This window comes from Oncorhynchus kisutch, linkage group LG27 (genome assembly GCF_002021735.2).
Source record: "Oncorhynchus kisutch isolate 150728-3 linkage group LG27, Okis_V2, whole genome shotgun sequence".
NCBI lineage: Eukaryota > Metazoa > Chordata > Actinopteri > Salmoniformes > Salmonidae > Oncorhynchus > Oncorhynchus kisutch.
This window is the reverse complement of record NC_034200.2, coordinates 32,728,971-32,754,292: the sequence shown is the minus strand read 5'-3', so window position 1 is coordinate 32,754,292 and position 25,322 is coordinate 32,728,971. Positions and strand designations below refer to the sequence as shown.

The window sequence follows — 25,322 nt, the reverse complement described above, 5'->3', positions numbered from 1 at the left end:
TTCAACAAAAACGAGACCATAAATTCGCAAAAATAATATCTGGTTGTTTATGTTATTTGTCTAATACAAATGTGTAATTTGTATTCCTATTTTCAGATGGCAAACAGAAGGGCACCTTTAACTTCTCTTCTTTTATCGGTCACTCACAGTTACATTCCATTCGGATGTGGACAGTGCCCCCCGTGGCCAAATTCAAGAACTGTTTAAAATGTGTCCAATCGCATTTTAACAGACTTGACTGTTGACGAATGAAAAGCCTATTCCGTTTCGTGGATTGTTGGTTTCACCAATAGGGGGTTTGTAGTAATAAGTCCTCCGACGAAGGTAGGCGTGTTAAGTGAACTGAACGGGACAGCTCTACAGAGAAAGACTCGCCGAGACCGAGGAACACAAACCCGCTTCTGTTGACACCCTTGGGGGGAGACATCTCAACATCAAGAATACGGCATTGAGGTTGCATGCAGAGTATATTATAGTATGAAACATCATTTGGACCTGAGTGTGTTTCCTACTGCACAACCAGGGTTTTAACAGACACTCGTTCGCTCTGTAATTGACAATTCCATGACCTTTTTATGTAGTATTTTCTAAACCTGGAATGACCTGTTCTTACTGGATTGTTTGATGGGGCTTCTAAGAATCATGATACCGCCCAAGTTTCAGCTTCTGGCGCTGTTGGCATTCGCAGTGGCCATGTTCTTCTTGGAGAACCAAATCCAGAAGCTGGAGGAGTCTCGGGGAAAGCTAGGTAAGACTGCGGTCAAGCTGTCCTTATTCATCATGCCGTAGGTAAATGTGTCCGTGAGATGCAGTAGGGGTTGAACCATTGCTGAACATCTTGTCAGCTTGGTTGCCAATTTGCGGTTGACTTGTGACGACATCATTCGCGCTCCCCTTGGGAAGTGACAAACTGGCATTTTGAGGACAACGTGCAACTCGGGAACATCAACTACATTTTCAGTCAGGTTTAGTAAACGATTTGACAAACCTATTGTATAATGAGTTTGCCCTCTTGTACCATATGTTTGACCAGATCATGTGTGAACAGCAAGTAGAACCTGTGGCACCATTATCCCTCCAGTGGGTTAATGATTGATAGTGTAGTGATTGGGGGGGAACAACTAGGCTTGAACCATCAACCCAGCAGTTTTAGAGCTGGCGCAGTACAGCTTTTTGCCATGGAGAAGGTCCAGACCTCTTGGTAAACAGAGGTCATTACACTTTAAAATAAAAAGCAAACCTTGCATAATGCCTTTCAGGGCTGCATGGTTATCCCACCTCTGCCACCAAGATAGCAATTGAGAGTAAACTGGAGCCGGGCTTGGACCAAAGACCATGTGGTTACGGCAGAAGGGCTCTACCTCCTATTTCATTAAGCTTCAGATACTTCTTTACAGAACATGCAAGGATACAACAATAGCTGTGTGGAGAAAGACTTAAAATTTGAATGATGGCTATTCCAAGGTGATTTCATGTAAACATGCACTACGTGGGAATTAGAAAAGTTCACTATTTCAGCCCATTCAATGCATTCAGTGCATTCTATGTATGCATTATTATTTTCAACAACCATTTGCATGGTGGAATTGATCGTTCCGAGAAATGTCCTTGCTGTAGTGTGCTGTGCCACAGAAACCTTTTATTCATGTAAACATGAGTTCCAAAAGAATGTGTTCTAAACAACCGGCTCATTTCAACAAACTGTGATCAGAATTAATTATCATGGTGGTTCCGTAACAAATATTGGGAGGATATCTGAATGTTCTGGGTAGACATCAAAATCAACTGCTGAAACAGGGAACATCTAAATGCTTTTGGAGTGAAAAAACACAAGATGCTAAAACAAGACCTAAAGGGAGCAGTCTTTTCCATTACAGCCTACTCAAAGAATTCTATTGACTTGACAATGCGTCGGAATGATGCCTAGAGAGGGAAAAACTGGAGCCGTCAATTATATCCCGCATAGTCAAATAGCCTAGGTTTGAGGCAGGGCAACATGATGGACACCACTTCCTGTCCAACCAGGTGCTGATGCATTTCTCCCATCTATATTGAGAAAACAAGCTGTATGTTTATTACACGCTCCAATATTGCCCATTTCCAACTTATTTTCTTATCTGCTTGTTACTTCACTCAGACGCTGAATCACTTTTCCTACTAGAAGTCTCCAGCACAGAAGCCACTGTGATTTGCTTCCAGGCTAATTGTGAGTGGTTTGGTAGTCTCGGCATGGATTGAAATCACCCCATAACCATCCATGTGTCTTGTAGCTAGCTTCATCTGTGTTATCTGGTGACATACAGTGCATTCGGAAAGTATTCAGACCCCTTGACTTTTTCCACACGTTGTTACGTTACAGCCTTATTCTAAAATTGATAAATGTTTATTTTTTTTATCCTTGTCAATCTATACACAATACTCCATAATGACAAAGCAAAACAGGTTTTTAGAATTTTTACAAATTTCTACAAAATTTAAATATCATATTTTATATACGTATTCGGACCCTTTACTCGGTACTTTGTTGAAACACCTTTGGCATCTTTCCCTCGATCCTGACTAGTCTCCCAGGCCCTGCCTCTGAAAAACATCCCCAGAACAGGATGCTGCCACCACCATGCTTCACCGTAGGGATGGTGCCTGGTTTCCTCCAGAGGTGACGCTTGGTATTCAGGCCAAAGAGTTCAAACTTGGTTTCATCAGACCAGAGAATCTTGTTTCTCATGGTCTGAGAGTCCTTTAGGGGCCTTTTGGCAAACTCCACGCGGGCTGTCATGGGCCTTTTACTGAGGAGTGGCTTCTGTCTGGCCACCCTACCATAAAGGCCTGATTGGTGGAGTGCTGCAGAGATGGTTGTCCTTCTGGAAGGTTCTCCCATCTCCACAGAGGAATTCTGGAGCTCTGTCAGAGTGACCATCGCGTTCTTGGTCACCTCCCTGACCAAGGCCCTTCTCCCCGATTGCTCAGGTTGGCCGGGCAGCCAGCTCTTGAAGGAGTCTTGGTGGTTCCAAACTTCTTCCATTTAAGAATGATGGAGGCCACTGTGTTCTTGGGGACCTTCAATGCTGCAGACATGTTTTGGTACCCTTCCCCAAATCTGTTCCTTGACACAATACTGGCTCTGAGCTCTAGGGACAATTCCTTTGACCTCATGACTTGGTTTATACTCTGACATCCACTGTCAACTGTGGGATCTTATGTGGACAGGTGTGTGTTGAGTCTCATATCAAAGGGTCTGAATACTTATGTAAATTAGGTATCCATTTTAAAAATTTATTTTATTTTTATTTTTATACATTTGCAAAAAATATGTATACCTCTTTTTGCTTTGTCACTATGGGGTATTGTGTGAGTATATTGTTGAGGGACATTTTTTATTTAATCAATTTTAGAATAAGGTAATAATGTAAGGTAATAATGTAAAGGGGAAGGGGTCTCAATACTTTCTGAATGCACTGTATTTCCTGTAGTGTCCTCTTATGCCAGCTACGTACATTTTGTAGAAACATCAAGTTTAACATTAGCACGTGGAGGTAGGACTGACTGTGTGCTTTCCTCATTGGCCGTAACTCTAGATGGGAGTATATGCTGTACTTGCTAAGAGCAGTGTAAATTGAAGCGTTGTTTATAAACCTGTCACCTCATGGCCCATGTAACTAACTATGTATCTACATTTAACCACCACACCAGTCTCCACAACATTTACATTTTAGTCATTTAGCAGACATTCTTATCCAGAGCGACTAACAGGAGCAATTAGGGTTAAGTGCCTTGCTCAAGGGCACATCAGATTTTTCACCTAGTCTGCCCAGGGATTTCACCTAGTCTGCCCAGTATATCATCGCTGATGTGGTCAAGTTCCTAGTTCACATCTTGGACGTTTGAATGCTTTCAATTATAATAATGAATCTGAACATTATAAAAAGTCAAAATCCTGATACACTAATCAAATCAAACTTTGTCACATGCGCCGAATACAACAAGTGTAGACTTCACTGTGAAATGCTTACTTACAAGCCCTTAACCAACAGTGTAGACTTCACTGTGAAATGCTTACTTACAAGCCCTTAACCAACAGTGCAGTTCAAGAAGAGTTAAGAAAATATTTACCAAGTAGACTACAATAAAAAGTAATAATAAAAAGTATCACAATAAGAATAACGAGGATATACACAGGGGGCACCGGTACCGAGTCAGTGTGCGGGGGTACCGGTTAGTTGAGGTAATTTGTACATGTAGGTGGGGGTGAAGTAACTATGCATACATAATTAACAGCGAGTAGCAGCAGTGTACAAAAGGGAGGGGGGGTCAATGTAAATTGTCCCGTGGCGATTTGATGAATTTTTCAGCAGTCTTATGGCTTGGGGGTAGAAGCTGTTGAGGAGCCTCTTGGTCCTAGACTTGGCCCTCCGGTACTGCTTGCTGTGCGGTAGCAGAGAGAACATTCTATAACTTGAGTGACTGGAGTCTCTGACAATTTTCTGGGCTTTCCTCTGACCGCCTATTATATAGGTCCTGGATGGCAGTGATGTACTGGGCCGTTCGCACTTCCCTCTGTAGCGCCGTACGGTCAGATGCCGAGCAGTTGCCATAGCGGTGATGAAACCGGTCAGGATGCTCTCCATGGTGCAGCTGTAGAACCTTTTGAGGATTTAGGGACCCATGTCAAATCTTTTCAGTCTCCTTAGGGGGAAAGATTTTGTCATGCTCTCTTTATGACTGTCTTGGTATGTTTGGACTGGAGGTCGACCGATTTAATTGGAATGGCCGATTTTAATTAGGGGCGATTTTCAAGTTTTCATAATCGGCATTTTTGGACACCGATCATGGCCGATTACATTGCACTCCACGAGGAGACTGTGTGGCAGGCTGACCACCTGATATGCGAGTGTAGCAAGGAGCCATGGTAAGTTGCTAGCTAGCATTAAACTTATCTTATTAAAAAAAATCTATCTTAACATAATCACTAGTTAATTACACATGGTTGATGATATTACTAGTTTATATGCAAAGCAGGACAAGCTAGTTAATCAAAATCAAATCAAATGTATTTATATAGCCCTTCGTACATCAGCTGATATCTCAAAGTGCTGTACAGAAACCCAGCCTAAAACCCCAAACAGCAAGCAATGCAGGTGTTGAAGCACGTTGGCTAGGAAAAACTCCCTAGAAAGGCCAAAACCTAGGAAGAAACCTAGAGAGGAACCAGGCTATAAGGGGTGGCCAGTCCTCTTCTGTCTGTGCCGGTTGGAGATGATAACAGAACATGGCCAAGCTGTTCAAATGTTCATAAATGACCAGCATGGTCAAATAATAGTTGTGGGACAGGTAGCACGTCCGGTGAATAGGTCAGGATTCCATAGCCGCAGGCAGAACAGTTGAAACTGGAGCAGAAGCACGGCCAGGTGGACTGGGGACAGCAAGGAGTCATCATGCCAGGTAGTCCTGAGGCATGGTCCTAGGGCTCAGGTCCTCCAAGAGAGAGAAAGAAAGAGAGAATTAGAGAGAGCATATGTAAATTCACACAGGACACCGGATAAGACAGGAGAAGTACTCCAGATATAACAAACTGAACCTAGCCCCCCGACACAAACTACTGCAGCATAAATACTGGAGGCTGAGACAGGAGGGGTAAGGAGACACTGTGGCCCCATCCGATGATACCCCCGGACAGGGCCAAACAGGAAGGATATAACCCCACCCACTTTACCAAAGCACAGCCCCCACACCACTAGAGGGATATCTTCAACCACCAACTTACCATCCTGAGACAAGGCCGAGTATTGCCCACAAAGATCTCTGCCACAGCACAACCCAAGGGGGGGCGCCAACCCAGACAGGAAGATCACATCAGTGATCACACCAACTTGACTCCCTCTGATCAAACTCTTGCGTCACCAAGTTCACACCTCAGCCACCTCCTCACGTTCAACTCCTCCTCTTTCTTTCTCTCACTCTCTCTTTTTCACCATTATCCGGAGCACTCCTTTTGACACCATGGAGCTGTTTTTAGCCTCCCCAGGGTTATTAAATGGAGTCCTACACTGGCAGTCTGCTGGTATTTACTAAATAGTGGTTACTGTACATCTCTATGTGTCTCAGCACTCTGAAACATGCCATTTGAGTGCCTAATGGATTGGATACCACTGTGGAAACACAGGTGTCAGGAATGGATTTGGTGTGGGCAGAGTACTAATGGCCCTAAACTTGAGCAGTAGGGCCCTGATTGGTGTATTTATGGGCATTGGCTTGCACTTTAAAGAATAATGTTTTCCCTTGAAGTTCTGTGCTACATTTCCGCGCACAGTTGCGGATGACTGACAGGCTAATCACGGTGCTATGAACTGTTTCGCACCCCGGAGTGTAATTGAGACCGCTCTCCTCGCTCCGCAGTGTTCCCTTGTCGGGTTTCCAAGGGGTTTGACGAACGATGCGGTCGGTGTGGTTAAGCATGCGTGAAAGCAGGTGGGTGACTTATCGCTTTTATAACACTGATCAACATCCCTCTGAGAGACCCAGCTGTAACAGAGCTTCTGTAGACGTATTGTAAGAATACCAAGCGTCACTATAACTGATAATCATGTTACTTTTCATCAGAGTCCTTCCTTTGCTAATCAATAATCATAAACAGCCTCTTTATCTGGAGCCTGGGATGCTACTGTAGTGCAAGATGATAATCCCCTGTGGCCAAACAGGCCATTCCCAATTTCCAACTTACATCCAAAAGCTATCTTCCTCTTCAAAGCTATGGGGGGAGGGGTGGGGTGTGGTGAGATTTAATTTTCATCTCAACACAGGAATATTTAAAACCCCTGGCTGCTCACATCATAAGCCTTAACAAAAGGAGGGGAGAGAAACATGCCTGCAGCATTTTAAAACCAATTTCATCAGAGAATAGAGGGATAAGGCAGTCTGGCTGAACTGTTCCGCTCCTCTTGTCTGCATATAACTTCCATCTTGTTTACAGCAGCTGAATAGAGCCTCACAGTGGAGGTGTCATAACCAGTTAATATACAGCAGCTGAATAGAGCCTCACAGTGGAGGTGTCATAACCAGTAAATATACAGCAGCTGAATAGAGCCTCACAGTGGAGGTGTCATAACCAGTTAATATACAGCAGCTGAATAGAGCCTCACAGTGGAGGTGTCATAACCAGTAAATATACAGCAGCTGAATAGAGCCTCACAGTGGAGGTGTCATAACCAGTTAATATACAGCAGCTGAATAGAGCCTCACAGTGGAGGTGTCATAACCAGTAAATATACAGCAGCTGAATAGAGCCTCACAGTGGAGGTGTCATAACCAGTAAATATACAGCAGCTGAATAGAGCCTCACAGTGGAGGTGTCATAACCAGTTAATATACAGCAGCTGAATAGAGCCTCACAGTGGAGGTGTCATAACCAGTAAATATACAGCAGCTGAATAGAGCCTCACAGTGGAGGTGTCATAACCAGTAAAGGTGACTTTTATCAATATATTCGTCTCTATTTACTTTGATTCGAAAATGCTAATTTGCGTCAAAGTAGACATCATGCAAAACTGCAAGTTCCTGCACGTCATCTCGAGCTGACAGTTTTGCTAATAGGTATTGTGTCCATTTAAAACTTACACAAGACTGTTCACATAATTGTAATTTTAAAGAAATGTAGCCAATTTATTAATTACACATTTAGCTAACATTAGATAGTTAATCCAGAGATTCTTACCTTTGCCTCGATTTGGCAGTCTCGTTGTCACATTCTGACCTTAGTTCTTTTGTTATGTCTTTGTTTGAGTATGGTCAGGGCGTGAGTTGTGTGGGTTGTCTATGTTAGTTTGTCTATGATTTTCTATTTCTGTGATTGGCCTGGTATGGTTCTCAATCAGAGGCAGCTGTCAATCGTTGTCCCTGATTGAGAATCATACTTAGGTAGCCTGGTTTCACCTTTGAGTTGTGGGTGATTATTTTCTGTTATGTGTCTGTCACCTTTCAGAACTGTTTCGTTTCACCTTTGTTATTTTGTTTAGTGTTCTCGGTTTAATAAATATATAATGAACATTTACCACGCTGCACTTTGGTCCTCACCTCATTCCAACGACGATCGTGACAGAATCACCCACCACAACCGGACCAAGCAGCGTGCTACCCAGGAGCAGCGGGTTCAAGACTCCTGGACCTGGGAGGAGATCTTGGATGGCAAGGGACCCTGGATACAGCCGGGAGAATATCGCCGCCCTAAGGCAGAGCTGGAGGCAGCGAAAGCCAAGAGGCGGTGGTATGAGGAGGCAGCACGGCAGCGTGGCTGGGACGAGAGGCATCCCCAAAAATTTATTGGGGGGGGGGCACACGGGGAGTGTGGCTAAGTCAGGTAGGAGACCTGAGCCAACTCCCCGTGCTTACCGTGGAGAGCGGTGGACCGGGCAGGCACTGTATTATGCCGTGACGCGCACGGCATAACACGCATAGCAGCGCCTCGTATCGGCCGGGGCTAGAGTGGGCATCGAGCCAGGTGCCATGAAGCCGGCTCAGTGCATCTGGTCTCCAGTGCGTCTCCTCGGGGCGGGGTACATGGCACCAGCCCCGCCCATGGTGTCCCCGGTTCGCCAGCACAGCCCAGTGCGGTCTATTCCACCTCGCCGCACTGGCCTGGCTACGGGGAGTATCCAACCAGGTAGGGTTGTACAGGCTCGATGCTCGAGACCTCCAGTGCGCCTCCTGTCTATCCGGTGCCTCCTCCACACACCAGGCCTCCGGTGGCAGCCCCCCGCACCAGGCTGTCTTCGTCTCCTCCCTACAGGTGCTCCCGACTGCTCAGCGCTGCCAGAGTCTCCCGTCTGTCCTGAGCTGCCAGGAGTCTCCCGTCTGTCCTGAGCTGCCAGGAGTCTCCCGTCTGTCCTGAGCTGCCAGGAGTCTCCCGTCTGTCCTGAGCTGCCAGGAGTCTCCCGTCTGTCCTGAGCTGCCAGGAGTCTCCCGTCCATTCGGGACCCGTGGCTAGGGTCCCCAGTCCGAGGTTGGCGGCGAGGGTCGCCGCTCTAAAGAGGCCACAGAGGCAGGTTAAGAGGCGGACAAAGACTATGGTGGAGTGGGGTCCATCATCTATCATTTGGATTTCTGTGTTTGGCCTGGTATGGTTCTCAATCAGAGGCAGCTGTCAATCGTTGTCCCTGATTGAGAACCATGCTTAGGTAGCCTGGTTTCACCTTTGAGTTGTGGGTGATTATTTTTCCCGTTTCAGTGTTTGTACCATTCGGGACTGTTTCGGTTTTCATTTGGATTCTCTTGTTCTTTTGAATTTTGTATTCATTTTCCATTAAATTACATTATGGACACATACCACGCTGCATTTTGGTCCTCTGATCCTTGCGACTACTCCTCCTCAGAGGAGGAAGAAGAAACCTGTTACCCTCGTCCAGATCATCATGGCATTTGTAGTTCTTTATGATAGCCACATTAGCAGATAATTAGCATTTCATTTTTGGGGGGTAAATACAGACGAATATATTGATAAAAGTCACCTTGTCAAAACGTCACGCCAGGGTAAACCTACATGAAACACAGCCCTTATTTTAAGTGTTTCTAAAATCCCCTATGGGAAAAATGTACAGTGGGGAAAAGATTGGAAACATTTCCTGTTTTATGGGTATTATGACTCATACTGTGGTACTCTATCCTGGCTTGGCTTTCATCTGCTGTGGTACAGTGCATCTTGTACTATCCGCTCTGGGGGGGAACTGAAAGTTTCTCTGCTGCTGTGGCCCGCTCTCCTTGTCAGACTTTCTCTTCAGCATTGCATTGCACTGTGAGTGCTGGCAGTCTCGCACACAGTGTGCCGAGACTCTGGGGAGTGGGGACAGCCTCTCACCACAGAGGTGGTATGTCACAGAAAGGCCAGTTGGAACACTTGAGATGTTCTTGTTCATGAATGATCTTAATCAATGAATTAACTGCTGCCATAGTTCATGTAGCCTGGTTAAACCAGACTGAACGCTGCGCTGCGCTGGGTTAACCAGGCTATAGTTCTTGAGGAGTAGTATTGAGAACCGCTTGTGACCATAGAGGAACATTTTTGGTGTCCGTTTCCTTCCTCCTACTTGGTTGCTATGACAGCCGATGATGGATCTGATCTCACAATTGACACCGGAGTTCTCTGTTGGGCTTCCTCTGTGGAGCTTTGGGTCCTATTAACCTATTAGCCACTCCTCATCTGTCCTATAAATAGCTGCCCTCAGAATTGCCCGAACATTTGTGGAGTTTTCCCTGGACTCCTGCCTATGCATTATTAACACTTATGGGGGAGAGAATCACATTTCTGTGTTGTACAATAACTAGCCTACACATTGTTATGTAAGCTGTTTGTGTCTGTGATGTTATTTTTTAAACATTTGGACAGTAATACAGTTTCTCACGTGAACAGTTTGCCGTACCATTTCTTAAGTGGTGGTGGACATGGAGAAATGGCTGCTGTCTCTCTTCCTGTGATTCTGGAGAGATGGTGCTATTGACAGAACCTGATATTTCCCCCCTATTTCAAGCAGTAGGCTAATTACCCTGCTTAGTCAATGACAAGTCCTGCCAAGAGATCCAGACAAATCAATTGTCCACTCCACAGAGCAGCCCTGCCAAGGCATAGAATTATTAGGCTGTAAAGCCTTTCATCTGTGTATATTATCATCTCAACTAACTGCCCGTTTCTGATGGGCGGAACTGAAGCTCTTTTTTTCTCCCGATTATCGTATAAACTCACCTTGTCAGATAAAATGAGCTTTGATTGCAGAGAAAAATTGCAGGGTTAATTTAATTATGATTATTACCTTATGTTAGCGATAAGGTATCAGTGTCTGTGCTAAGCTTGCAGTGATACAGTAGCTTGGTACCATACATAATGTATCCTACTATTGACACTAACTACACCAGCATTTCTCATCCTTTTCTGTACCAGGGACTGGCAGTGTTTCCCCCATATTCATGCACACTGAAAAAAATATATAAATGCATCATGTAAAGTGTTGATCCCATGTTTCATGAGCTTAAATAAAAAGATCCCAGAAATGTTCAATACGCACAATAAGCTTATGTCTGAAATTTTGTGCGCAAATGTGTTTACATCCCTGTTAGTGAGCATTTCTCCTTTGTCAAGATAATCCATCCACCTGACAGGTGTAGCATATCAAGAAGCTGATTAAACCGCATGATCATTACACCGGTGCACCAATAAAAGGCCACTCTAAAATGTGCAGTTCTGTCACACAACACAATGCCACAGGTGTCTCAAGTTGAGGGAGGAGGCAATTGTCATGCTGCCTGCAGGAATGTCCACCAGAGCTGTTGCCAGAGAATGGAATGTTATTTTCTCCAGCATAAGCTGCCTCCAATGTTATTTTCTCCAGCATAAGCCGACTCCAATGTTATTTTAGAGAATTTGGCCATACGTCCAACCGGCCTCACAACTACAGACAATGTGTAACCACCCCAGCCCAGGACCTCCACATCCAGCTTCTTCACCTGCGGGATCATCTGAGACCAGCCCCCCTGACAGCTGATGAAACTGTGGGTTTGCACAACCGAAGAATTTCTGCACAAACTATCAGAAACCGTCTCAGGGAAGCTCATCTAAATCCTGGTTTCAACTGTACCGGTCAGATGACAGACAGTGTTTATGGTGTTGTGTGGGCGAGCGGGTTGCTAATTTCAACATTGTGAACAGAGTGCCCCATGGTAGCGGTGGGGTTATGGAATGGAAAGGCATAAGCTAAGGACAACAAACACACGTGCTTTTTATCAATGACAATTTGAATGCAAAGAGACGAGATCCTGAGGCCCATTGTCGGGCCATTTATCCGCCGCCATCACCTCATGTTTCAGCATGATAATGTCCCAAGGATCTGTACAGAAAATGTCCCAGTTCTTCCATGGCCTGCATGCTCACTAGACCCGTTGACCATGTTTGGGATGCAATGGATCGACGTGTATGACAGCGTGTTCCAGTTCCCGTCAATATCCAGCAACTTCACACAGCCATTGAAGAGGAGTCCGACAACATTCCACAGGCCACAATCAACAGCCTGATCAACTCTATGCGAAGGAGATGTGTCGCGCTGCATGAGGCAAATGGTGGTCACACCAGATACTGACTGGTGTTCTGATCCACGCCCCTACATTTTGTTTACTAAGGTTTCTGTGACCAACAGACTCATATCTGTATTCCCAGTCATGTGAAATCCATAGATTAGGGACTAATGAATTTATTTTAATCGACTGATTTCCTTATATGAACTGTAACTCTTAAAAATGGTTGCATGTTGTGTTTTATATTTTTGTTCAGTGTAGCATAAACTAACGCTAATCATTTTTGGGATGTTAAAAACTAAAAACCAGATGTAAAGTATGTAGAAAATATAATGCAACAATATATATTTTTTATTAAGATCATCTTTGAGAACTAACAATCACCACCAGATGGGAGAATCTACAATTCCTAAAATGCCACGGCATGGGGCACCATTGATGTTTGTTATGTTTGAGTCACTCAGATAGCATAAGCCCGTGGTCGGCAACCTTTTCTGAGTCAAGATCACTTTCGCAGTCAAAAAGCAAGCAGAGATTTACCACTCAGATAAAAAAAAAAAATACTAATAACAATTAAAAACCTGACTTAAAAAATGTAAGCCTATGCAACATGAATAAACTTAGTTGTCACAGCATATTGGCTTTGTGCTTGGCCTGCTAATATTGTTCTGACCATATTATATTTCACAACGAGCTTTGATAACAGAATATATCAGTTGGTGTATCACTTGCGATGCACAGCTTTGCATAAATAGAAATTAATTAGCTTTTTTATTTGACTGGAATGATGGTACCTGCAGCTGATGGTCAGTCTCAGCGAAGGGATGGAGAGGGCAGTAGAGGGTCTGCCTCTCCCTGTCCCCGTTCACTCCTTTCCTCCGGTGAGACTGACCAGAGAGGGGACACCTTCCTTCCCCTGAAGGCAACTGGAATTGCTTCTACCTCAGGCACAAATTCATGTTGTTCCTTTGACTAAAGAAAGTGAAATATTCCTCGATATTAAAATAGACATGACGAGCTGCTAATAATAAAAACACAAGCCTATCCATACACTTGGATACTCATTATTTGCAGCTGCGGTGCAAGAAGAGGTAGTGAGAGGCGAGTGTTATGCTTTGTGAAAGTGTTGGAGAAAAGAAAGTGTTGACAGTGCTGAATAAAAACAAATAACTCACTCATAAAAACAGCAGCTCTATGCTTTTTTTCTTTGGCAGTTTCTCTCTGGTCATGGTTTAAAAGTTGTGAAATCTCATGCAGGCTAGTATCCAACTGTGGGTTCTTGGAAGCTATAGGCATGGTGATTGGAGCCATCTGATTGGCCAGCGCAGTAGGCGCACTTGATTTAACTACAGCTCTCCTGGTCCGCCGGGTAGGTGGAGCTTGTCCCTTCAGACAAATGAAATGGTTAAAAATGGGAACACTTTGCCATTTCGCAGGGCTTCTGAATCAAGTGCACCTTCCGGCAAAAGTGCAAAGTCAAATAAAAAATCAAGGAGCCTTTATCGTTTGCTTCTCTACAGACATTTTGGTGATCGACTAGGAGTGCCTAGAAGATGGACCAGTCGATAGCTCGGTTGGTGACCACTGGCATAAGCCATGGAAAAATGTGTAGAATTGCAGGAAATTTGCTTTTAAAACCCCAACATTTTGTCTCTTCAGCCAAGAGGGCTTCTAAAACCGTGCCATTGGTCAGGTCCACTACCATGGGGCGTGACCAATGGCACTCTATTGTGATACTCGTATTGATGCTGTAATAAGGTTCTAGTCAGTCCCAAGCAAGAACCTCCCTAAAAACTGACTGCAGAGGGCATGTTTTGTCTGCTGACAAGATTTTTGGTCTGGTTTCACTGACCATATAGGCTTGTGTTTTCTCCCATGAGGAAAATAGGCTACTTAACAAGATACCTTGCCTGTTAGAAATGGGCTGCTTCCACACACAGATTTATATTGGCATGTGGAAATAGAGCATGTGAGTGCTTAGTTATTCAGTTTCCACTGCACCTCTGTTGATGCCAGTGAAATAGCTCCACTTGCTTGGGCTAAACTGTACTAACCAGCCGAGTGTCGTTTCTCATTTTCTGCCTTGTGTCTTCACCGGGCTCGGCCCAGCCGTCTCTCTCCCAGCTGTATACACCTTAGCCGCCAGGCTAGACGTGAATGAGAGCTTTCATGGGCCATGAATGCAGCAGTTGTCTCCAAGCCAGGAACCCCCCCCCCCCAGCTACGGTAATCTGTCCTAAAAAGAGCACTTAAGGAATTAAATTGTAACTCATGGTGCCTCCGTCATTTATTTGCAAACACTGCAAGATTGTGATGAGGTGTCTGTGTCATACATTAGTTTGAACCAGTAGTTCTGTACAGTCGTTGATTTAAGCATTTAGTTGAACAGGCTTCTTTTGAATCCCCTGTTCCTGCAGCTGTGAAAGGCTAGCCCAAGGGTCTCTTGTACAATATGCTTGAAATTACTAATCACACACTCCTATTACCACCTGGCTGTGTTTGCACTCTGGTAAACAAATATTGCAGGTGCCACAGGCCACATCAAAGCTTAAATAAATAAAAAATACCACTTCATATTTATTTTTTTCCAGCAGCAACCTAGATCTCCTCCCTGTCGTACTCCATTGGTTTTGCAATCCAGCGCTACTGAAGCAGAACCATACAAGGCTTCTAGCTCTCAGGCTCTCTATTACCCCTCAGCCTCAGTGCTCGAGAGGCTAACCCGCTCAGGGATGAAGAGCTGCGGAGTATGATGGATGTATGAGCTGCCTGGAGAAGGGATCATCTTCTCGCCTGTTTTTATTATCCCATAAGATCGTATGAGACACCATAACACACGACAAACTGTCATATTCACGGATTTCCCGCCGAGGACGAATGATGATTGGAAATGGGCAATTCTAATCTAGCGTGAAATTGTTTTAGTAAATATTGCTATCTCGGGTGGCGTTCTAGAATATGTATTCAGAACAATGAGCATCGGCTTAGTTGTTGTAGTGTTTAAGACTGTGTTGCCAGTTCCACCATAGGTCATAATTAGCTGGAAATGGCGAGGGGGGAACCAACGGAAATGGTGACTGAATGGAAGCACACTGTGTGGCCAGAGTGATTCATCAATACAGAGCGGGTCTTTGTCCACTAATTAAATGACCTCAGACTCGACCATTAGCTTAAGTGTGTGTGTGTGTGGCGCCCTCTGCTTGGACACAGTGGGGTTTTAACTAAGCTTGTTCAACACAATGGACTACAATAAACTGTACCTCCCTGTTAATTGTTGGCACTGAACACAATGCCCTGAACTAGTGGCTTGGGGCCTGTTTAAGTTCAGCTCATTATGTTTTAGGGCTAGGGAGTGCTGATTCGAGTTCAGTTGTTACAGACCGTGACTACTGTCTCCAATGTTAGGACGCTGTGTGGGAATACGCTAAGGTCTAGGCCTAGAGATCTGGGCTTCACATAAGGCTGCGTTCAGACAGGCAGCCCAATTCTTTTGGATCATTTTCGGAGCTGATCTGATTGATCAAAATACCAATTGGTGAAAAAAAATCTGAATTTGGCTGGCTGTCTAAACGCAGCCTTAGCAACTGAGTGGGAGTGCTGATCTAGGAACAGGTCTCCAACTGTCCATAAAATCTAATTCATTATGAAGTAAAAGGTGAAACCGATCCTAGATCAACACTCGTACTGATATGAAAATGATAACTGCTCTTTTATGTCTTTGTGCTTTAGGTGACGTGTGGATAGATGTCTCTCCTAGCTATACATTCTGGGTGTTACTTATGACCATATTTATCTATGTTCATCATGACGACAGACGACCATAGACTGCCACCTGTCACAGCCCAGTATCGTGGCTAGCACCAGTTGCTAGCACGGTTGGTTAGCGCTAGCTTTGATCAGTGGGACATTAGCAGCTGCCTGGGAGGGTGTAAAAAGGGAGGGGGGGGGGCGGTGTGGTGTATGTGGGGATGGCAAAGGGGGTTTGGGGGTTGGGAGTGCAGTGTGATCGCAGATGACACCTTATTCTCTGTACCAGCTGCCAGCACGGCTAGGCATGACCTGGCATGGCCTGGCATGGCTTGGCATTGCCATAAGTAATAGATGCTGGAGTGTTCAGATCTGAGCCAATGTCACCACTAGTCAATCTGAGACTGATTTAGACCTGGGATAGGAAAGCCAAACGGAAATGGCTCAGGCCAACAGCGTTGTCTGTTTATTCACTGTTAGTCACATACATTTCTATCTGATACAGCTACTGTAAGGTCAGCAGGTAGCCTAGTGTTTAAGAGCTTTGGGCCAGTAACCTAAAGGTCGCTGGTTCGAATCCCCAAGTCGTTTAGGTGAAAAATCTGTCAATGTGACCTTGAGAAAGGCACTTAACCCAAATTGCCCCTGTAAGTTGCTACATGACTCAAATCTAAATGATATATAGAGAGGACATGGTTCTCTATTCCCATTCCCAGAAAGAGGAGAGTATTTAGGCCATGCATACTCAGACACATCTGTTAAGTTACACAGAGGTGAGATATAACAGGGACAGACTCCAGGCTGTGGTGTGATGCAAAGGACTCCACCTCCAAAAACTACAAGAAAGTGGAGTCCGACACCCACCATCTTCGATTTGTTCTGAAATATTTTCTGTAGTTAGAAACATAAGATTAGCATTCCTGAAATTTTATTTTCTTGAAAGATTATTTGAACACTGAGGAACTAAGCCAATTGATTGCAACCAAATTGACCATTCCCCCCCGAGCAATTTGAGTTCTAGACAATGGGCTTCAGCCCCTACCCATTTGAGTGACTGCTAGCAAGATGCAGACACTATAGCAAGAGAGGGAACAATGATGTGGTTGGGGACCACTTTTGGCTCGTGAGCTCTACTTTTAAAACTACTGGCTAAAAAGTATTCAAAAGTACAGGCAAATCTGTTTAACAGTGAGTAAGACATGAGGGATCTAAATGAATGGTCAAACCCCACACTGAGCGCACCCCAAAGGCCAGTACACAGTGTCACTTCACTCTGTTTGACAGGTATAAAGAAGCTTTGGAGTATTATTCATACAATGTAATGTATTCTCAGTCAATTTGGTGATCGTTCATTTTCTGTTCTTTATATTATGTTCAGAAGGCTGGTAAAAGGATAGTTTGCCTAAGTTACAAGTGCACCCCATTTTATAGATATAAAGTGGCCTATTTACAGTATATACCCAAGATATGTCGGGTTTATTTGCCACTGTGTGGTATTGGCGTAGTTGAGCCTGAGACAATGGAAGCGGTAAGACCACTGTTAGCACACTGTTGCTAACAGAATATAGGTCCTCATGTGGGTGAACTATCCCTTTAACTCATCTTCCTCCTCTTCCTCTGTACAGAGCGGGCCATCGCGAGGCACGAGGTGCGTGAGATCGAGCAGCGGCACACACAGGATGGCCTACGGGAGCGGGAGACCCCCTCGGTGGCCGACAGCGAGGACGTGGTGGTTATCTACAACCGCGTGCCCAAGACGGCCAGTACCTCCTTCACCAACATCGCCTACGACCTGTGTGGCAAGAACCACTACCACGTGCTGCACATCAACACCACCAAGAACAACCCGGTCATGTCCATGCAGGACCAGGTGAGAGGGTGAGGCCAGAGGCAAATCTCAACGGTCAATGGCACTCGTAGCTGATTTAGAGAAAATGTTGCACCCAGTGGAGGCTGGTGGGTGGAGAAATTGTAGGACAGGCTCATTGAAATGGCTGGAATGGAATGAATATAAAGATATCAAACAATGGGTTTCTTCCATTCCAGCCATTAAAATGAGCCAGTCCTCTGTTTTAATGTCACACCAGCCGTCACTGATCGCACACTAATGTGGCAATGTTTGACCTCTGTGGAAGAGGGCGAGAGACAGGGAGAGATAGCGAGTGGGAGGGGGGAAAGTGGGAGGGTGATATTGAAGAAGGGATTGCATTGGTACATATCATGTATCAATTGTCTTGTCTATCTGCTCAGGTGCGGTTTGTGAAAAACGTGACAGAGTGGAGGGAGATGAAGCCGGCGTTCTACCACGGTCACGTTTCTTTCCTGGACTTTACAAAGTGAGTGCCCCCTCTCCACTGCAGAACACATCTTACCAGATAGACTTTTGCTGCTGTCTCCCCCTTGTGGTCTTATAGAGTACTACATTAATACAACATTAGAGTGCAACATTCAGAACAGATCGAATGCAACTCTCTATAGAAGGGATATGTCTTTAAATCATGTGAAAATGAACCTGTCATGGCAGGTTGAAGCTTTACATCTGCAACACTGTCCTATTGAACAGGGCTCAGATTCACATCTTGATATAATGACATTAAAGGATCTCTCTAGGTTAAATCAAATGTACTGTATTCTTATCTCTCTCTTTTGATCCAGGTCCTATTGAACAGGCCCCAGATTAACATCTTGTCTATTCATAGATCATCTTCGATTTAATGACACATGATCTTTGTGATATGCATAACGTGCTGGTGGCGCATCGTAACGTGTGGGTGGGGCATCGTAACGTGCAACTAGCGCATCGTAACGTGCGGGTGGTGCATCGTAACGTGCTGGTGGGGCATCGTAACGTGCTGGTGGGACATCGTAACGTGCTGGTGGGACATCGTAACGTGCGGCTGGCGCATCGTAACGTGCTGGTGGGGCATCGTAACGTGCTGGTGGCGCATCGTAACGTGCTGGTGGCGCATCGTAACGTGCTGGTGGCGCATCGTAACGTGCTGGTGGGACATCGTAACGTGCGGCTGGCGCATCGTAACGTGCTGGTGGTGCATCGTAACGTGCTGGTGGTGCATCGTAACGTGCTGGTGGTGCATCGTAACGTGCTGGTGGCGCATCGTAACGTGCTGGTGGGGCATCGTAACGTGCTGGTGGGGCATCGTAACGTGCTGGTGGAACATCGTAACGTGCGGGTGGTGCATCGTAACGTGCTGGTGGTGCATCGTAACGTGCTGGTGGGGCATCGTAACGTGCTGGTGGGGCATCGTAACGTGCTGGTGGGGCATCGTAACGTGCTGGTGGGGCATCGTAACGTGCTGGTGGGGCATCGTAACGTGCTGGTGGTGCATCGTAACGTGCTGGTGGAGCATCGTAACGTGCTGGTGGGGCATCGTAACGTGCTGGTGGGGCATCGTAACGTGCTGGTGGCGCATCGTAACGTGCTGGTGGGGCATCGTAACGTGCTGGTGGGGCATCGTAACGTGCTGGTGGGGCATCGTAACGTGTGGGTGGGGCATCGTAACGTGTGGGTGGGGCATCGTAACGTGTGGGTGGGGCATCGTAACGTGCTGGTGGGGCATCGTAACGTGTGGGTGGGGCATCGTAACGTGCTGGTGGCGCATCGTAACGTGCAACTAGCGCATCGTAACGTGCGGGTGGTGCATCGTAACGTGCTGGTGGGGCATCGTAACGTGCTGGTGGGGCATCGTAACGTGCTGGTGGGGCATCGTAACGTGCTGGTGGGACATCGTAACGTGCTGGTGGGACATCGTAACGTGTGGCTGGCGCATCGTAACGTGCTGGTGGGGCATCGTAACGTGCTGGTGGGGCATCGTAACGTGCTGGTGGGGCATCGTAACGTGCTGGTGGGGCATCGTAATGTGTGGGTGGTGCATCGTAATGTGCTGGTGGGGCATCGTAACGTGTGGGTGGGGCATCGTAACGTGCTGGTGGGGCATCGTGACGTGTGGGTGGGGCATCGTAACATGCTGGTGGCGCATCGTAACGTGTGGGTGGGGCATCGTAACGTGCAACTAGCGCATCGTAACGTGCGGGTGGTGCATCGTAACGTGCTGGTGGGGCATCGTAACGTGCTGGTGGGGCATCGTAACGTGCTGGTGGGACATCGTAACGTGCGGCTGGCGCATCGTAACGTGCTGGTGGGGCATCGTAACGTGCTGGTGGCGCATCGTAACGTGCTGGTGGGACATCGTAACGTGCGGCTGGCGCATCGTAACGTGCTGGCGGTGCATCGTAACGTGCTGGCGGTGCATCGTAACGTGCTGGTGCCGCATCGTAACGTGCTGGTGGCGCATCGTAACGTGCTGGTGGCGCATCGTAACGTGCTGGTGGGACATCGTAACGTGCGGCTGGTGCATCGTAACGTGCTGGTGGTGCATCGTAACGTGCTGGTGGTGCATCGTAACGTGCGGGTGGCGCATCGTAACGTGCTGGTGGTGCATCGTAACGTGCTGGTGGTGCATCGTAGCGTGCTGGTGGTGCATCGTAACGTGCTGGTGGCGCATCGTAACGTGCTGGTGGCTCATCGTAACGTGCTGGTGCCGCATCGTAACGTGCTGGTGGGACATCGTAACGTGCGGCTGGTGCATCGGAACGTGCTGGTGGTGCATCGTAACGTGCTGGTGGGGCATCGTAACGTACTGGTGGCGCATCGTAACGTGCTGGTGGCGCATCGTAATGTGCTGGTGGGGCATCGTAACGTGCTGGTGGTGCATCGCAACGTGCTGGTGGTGCATCGTAATGTGCTGGTGGGGTATCGTAACGTGCTGGTGGTGCATCGTAATGTGCTGGTGGGGTATCGTAACGTGCTGGTGGGACATCGTAACGTGCTGGTGGCGCATCGTAACGTGTGGCTGGCGCATCGTAACGTGCTGGTGGCGCATCGTAACGTGCTGGTGGTGCATCGTGACGTGCTGGTGGCGCATCGTAACGTGCTGGTGGCGCATCGTAACGTGCTGGTGGCGCATCGTAACGTGCTGGTGGCGCATCGTAACGTGCTGGTGGCGCATCGTAACGTGCAGCTGGCGCATCGTAACGTGCTGGTGGCGCATCGTAACGTGCTGGTGGGGCATCGTAACTTGCAGCTGGCGCATCGTAAGGTGCTGGTGGCGCATCGTAACGTGCAGCTGGCGCATCATAAGGTGCTGGTGGCGCATCGTAACGTGCAGCTGGCACATCGTAAGGTGCTGGTGGCGCATCGTAACGTGCTGGTGGGGCATCGTAACGTGCTGGTGGGGCATCGTAACGTGCTGGTGGGGCATCGTAACGTACTGGTGGCGCATCGTAACGTGCTGGTGGCGCATCGTAATGTGCTGGTGGGGCATCGTAACGTGCTGGTGGTGCATCGTAACGTGCTGGTGGTGCATCGTAATGTGCTGGTGGGGTATCGTAACGTGCTGGTGGGACATCGTAACGTGCTGGTGGCGCATCGTAACGTGTGGCTGGCGCATCGTAACGTGCTGGTGGCGCATCGTAACGTGCTGGTGGTGCATCGTGACGTGCTGGTGGCGCATCGTAACGTGCCGGTGGCGCATCGTAACGTGCTGGTGGCGCATCGTAACGTGCTGGTGGCGCATCGTAACGTGCTGGTGGCGCATCGTAACGTGCTGGTGGCGCATCGTAACGTGCAGCTGGCGCATCGTAACGTGCTGGTGGCGCATCGTAACGTGCTGGTGGGGCATCATAACGTGCAGCTGGCGCATCGTAAGGTGCTGGTGGCGCATCGTAACGTGCAGCTGGCGCATCGTAAGGTGCTGGTGGCGCATCGTAACGTGCAGCTGGCACATCGTAAGGTGCTGGTGGCGCATCGTAACGTGCTGGTGGGGCATCGTAACGTGCTGGTGGGGCATCGTAACGTGTGTGTGGCGCATCGTAACCTGCGGGTGGCATTTCATTATACCATCTATTCTTACACTCGCTCTCTGTTTTGACACAGGTTTGGAGTAAAGAAGAAGCCCGTCTACATCAATGTGATCCGCGACCCCATCGAGCGCCTGGTGTCCTACTACTACTTCCTGCGTTTTGGGGACGACTACCGGCCCGGCCTGCGGCGCCGCAAACAGGGGGATAAGAAGGTCAGTCTGCAATCCTCCTGATTATTTTGTACCAACTAGTGTATTAGTGATTAAAACTGTAAAATGTTGTTATAATTATGCCTACGCTAAAGCTACAATCTGGGAGAGAGAAAAAAATACTGCAAACTATTATCATATATACAATGTATTTGAACAGTAGAACACTCTTCCATAGGCAATTCTGTCTTTGATTGTCATGGATGTGTTTCAGACCTTTGATGAGTGTGTGTCAGCGGGAGGCTCAGACTGCGCCCCGGAAAAGCTGTGGCTGCAGATCCCCTTCTTCTGTGGTCACTACTCTGAGTGCTGGTATGTACCCCTCCTTACAATTCATCCGCAAAATGCATTCTTAACCTATAACCCCATTACACACTTCTTAATGGGCTGATATATGAACAGTAGAACACCAAACATGAACCCCTTTAAAATATAACTTACATGCTATATTGCATGTCTTTCTTTTCTAGAGGCGTTTATTTGCTTTTTCTCTCTTGTGATATGTATCATTCTCTTCTCTCTAGCTCATCTGTTGAGAATGCGAGACTAGCCTATTTTGCTCGATCTAAACAACATCTGATGTACAGGTGATGAAAAAATTACTTTATAAATGCATTTAATTGATAACATGATTGATTGACATCTCTTGTAGGAACGTGGGCAGTCACTGGGCCCTGGAGCAGGCCAAGTATAACCTGGTCAATGAGTACCTGCTGGTGGGGGTGACAGAGGAACTGGAGGACTTTGTTATGATGCTGGAGGCGGCGCTGCCACGCTTCTTCAGGGGCGCCACAGAGCTCTACAGAACAGGTACTGTACCAGAGACGCCACCATGCCTCTTGAGATGACCTTTGACATTGACTTTATTCATTACTTTGTCAACTAAGCAGAAATGGATTTCTTTGTTTTCTGTCTTTTTAAAGCTTTTTAAAGAAAAGTTATAGTGTCAGCATACTCGAATAGATTAATATGTATTTTGAGTCTTTGTAAATCGTATGTGGAATGATTACGTACCTATTTCTGAACGTGCACTTAGCTGTACCTTTGCACATGAGAGGTGATTTGCTGTGCAAACAAAACAACATTTTCACTTGTTATTCCCCTGAGCAATTCTCACCTTTTTAACAGCTCTAAAAATAAATATGCAAGTGCCTCTACATTTATTACATTAGATCTTTTTTTTATATATACCATTTTTAACTAAACAAAAATCCAAGGGCCACCTGGATTGGTAGTGATGCCATATGCCCCTTCCTCCACAGGGAAGAAATCCCATCTGAGGAAGACGAGTGAGAAGAAGCCGCCGACCAAGGAGTCCATCGCCAAGCTGCAGCAGTCGGCCATCTGGAAGATGGAGAACGAGTTCTACGAGTTTGCCCTGGAGCAGTTCCAATTTGTCCGGGCTCACGCCGTCCGGGAGAAGGACGGGGAACTCTACCTGCTGGCCCAGAACTTCTTCTACGAGAAGATCTACCCCAAAACTAACTAACTAATGCACATGGAAGATGGACCATTCATCTAGGCTTCATCCCGTAGTCACATACACTGGACAGAGGAGAAGAGGAAGACTAATATAATCAGTGGGTCTGTGGAACTGTCTGTGTTGGACGTTAGTCAGCAGTTTCTGAATGTCGCCCACTTAACTAACTGACTCCTCCTCCTCGTCTCCATAGTAGCCGACAGAACTAGGAAGTGGCCTCTTCCTGGTGCGAGATCATGCCAATAGGTCATGTTCCCACCAGCATCCCAGGTCCAGGACTCCCTTTATACTTCCAGGTGAAAGGTCACAGGAGTTGTATGCTCGACGGACACATGACAGGAGACGAGTCTACTTGGCAGCTGCCCATGTTCTCTTTCTTCTGATCACATGATTTATATTTTCCGTCCAGGGGGAGGGGTTTTATTGGCCATGTTCTGTTTGGTTTCGTTTTTTGTGGTTTATTCTACTTTACTATCATCGTCTATGGGAACATTGTCGACCCAGTTTTATACGTTAAGAGGGTGTCATTTTTTATGTTGTAACCCTCCCACTAATAACTTAAAAGTTGACTACTATGTTATCTTGGAGTTTACCTATATGAACTGCAGACATTTTTCCAAAATCTAAATCATGTGACCTCCATAGACTTGAGTGACAGATGCACCCTGTTCACTACTGTGGTACTACTATTCAGTGTTTGATACTATACTTATTTAGTTGTTTTCTGACTTTTTCACCCGGTTGGAATATTGCTAGGAGGAATGTGAAGTGTTTGCACATGATTTAATTAAACTATGGAAGAAGACAGACAACCGACCATTTAGCTGCTGTACATAATACTAATTTCAATCTGGATCAAACAGTTATTCTATATCAAGAGGACTTACTATTAATACCTTATTTCAGCTCTGGTATAACACATTTAGTTAATGAGCCATTTATAGATTTTTCTCTCGACTTTTGTTATTTTCTCTATATTAGCAAGAGACCATTTAATTGTTGTGCTTTTACTGTCATAACCAAAAGATCTCCCAAATCTGTTGTTTTACTGCTTTAAACTCATGAACTTGCTGAATTTCTTGACACGATATTTGATGACTGAATTTAGATGTTATTTTGCTATTCCCCTTAGGATCATAACTTGCAACCCATTTTCATTCAATGTGTATGGTTATTATGTAAGACTATAACCTAACCTAACCCATGTGTGCACTGCTAACTGCTGACACTGCTAATGCCAATTTCGGTTCATCTATTGATGGCCTGCTAATACAGACACTGTTCAGATCATCTCTGTGACTCAGCCCAGCAACAGTAACTGCAGTGCTGGAGCACTAGAACAGCCTACAACAGTGTTGTGAAGAAGTGACTTTCCCAACTAATCAGGCCCCATCCCAGACGTTGAGGCAGCAGAAGTACTAAAAGCAAAGGGATTTTGTTCACAGGGGACTATAAAAGAGAGGTCGACTCCCTGAGGTGAGTTGTAATGTTGGCATGGTAGGCAGGCAGTAAAAACCAAACATTGAGATCATGTCAGACACATTGCTTGTGTTCTCATGTCATTAAAGAGGCACTTCACCATGTGACATCAGGAGTAATTTTCTTAGTCATCTTCTTTTCTTTTTTTTTTACTACAGAACGCTGTTACTGTACTGTGCTAGAGGTAATGAATATTTGAGGTTCAAAAGTAGTGAAGCGTCCCTTTTTAAGGTCTGTTAAACAGAAAGTATTGTAGTTTTTGTTACATGGCATATTGTGTATTCCTCCCTAGACACCCCAAAACATTCTCTCCCTCTCTCTGTTGCAGATTTATCTGCTGGAATGTCAACCTCACAATGTTTTTGTTATTCTATCGTTCTCATGTTTTTATTGTTTATATCACACACATATTTAAAAACTGAAATGCCCATGACTGAGTGCTTTTAATGTCATTCTTCATTAGTAAATTGATCAATGAA

At 46.2% G+C, this 25,322-nt stretch overlaps 1 protein-coding gene across 1 annotated transcript; it reads left to right on the top strand.

Moving 5' to 3' along the window:
• Positions 1-305: 305 nt before the first annotated feature.
• Positions 306-25,276, top strand: LOC109872051 (heparan sulfate 2-O-sulfotransferase 1). Its single transcript, XM_020463137.2, has 7 exons — positions 306-748; positions 17,421-17,665; positions 18,046-18,131; positions 21,749-21,887; positions 22,099-22,196; positions 22,537-22,694; positions 23,147-25,276. Exons 1-7 carry the CDS (start codon positions 625-627, stop codon positions 23,371-23,373), a joined length of 1,077 nt encoding a protein of 358 aa, XP_020318726.1. The 5' UTR covers positions 306-624; the 3' UTR covers positions 23,374-25,276.
• Positions 25,277-25,322: the final 46 nt, after the last annotated feature.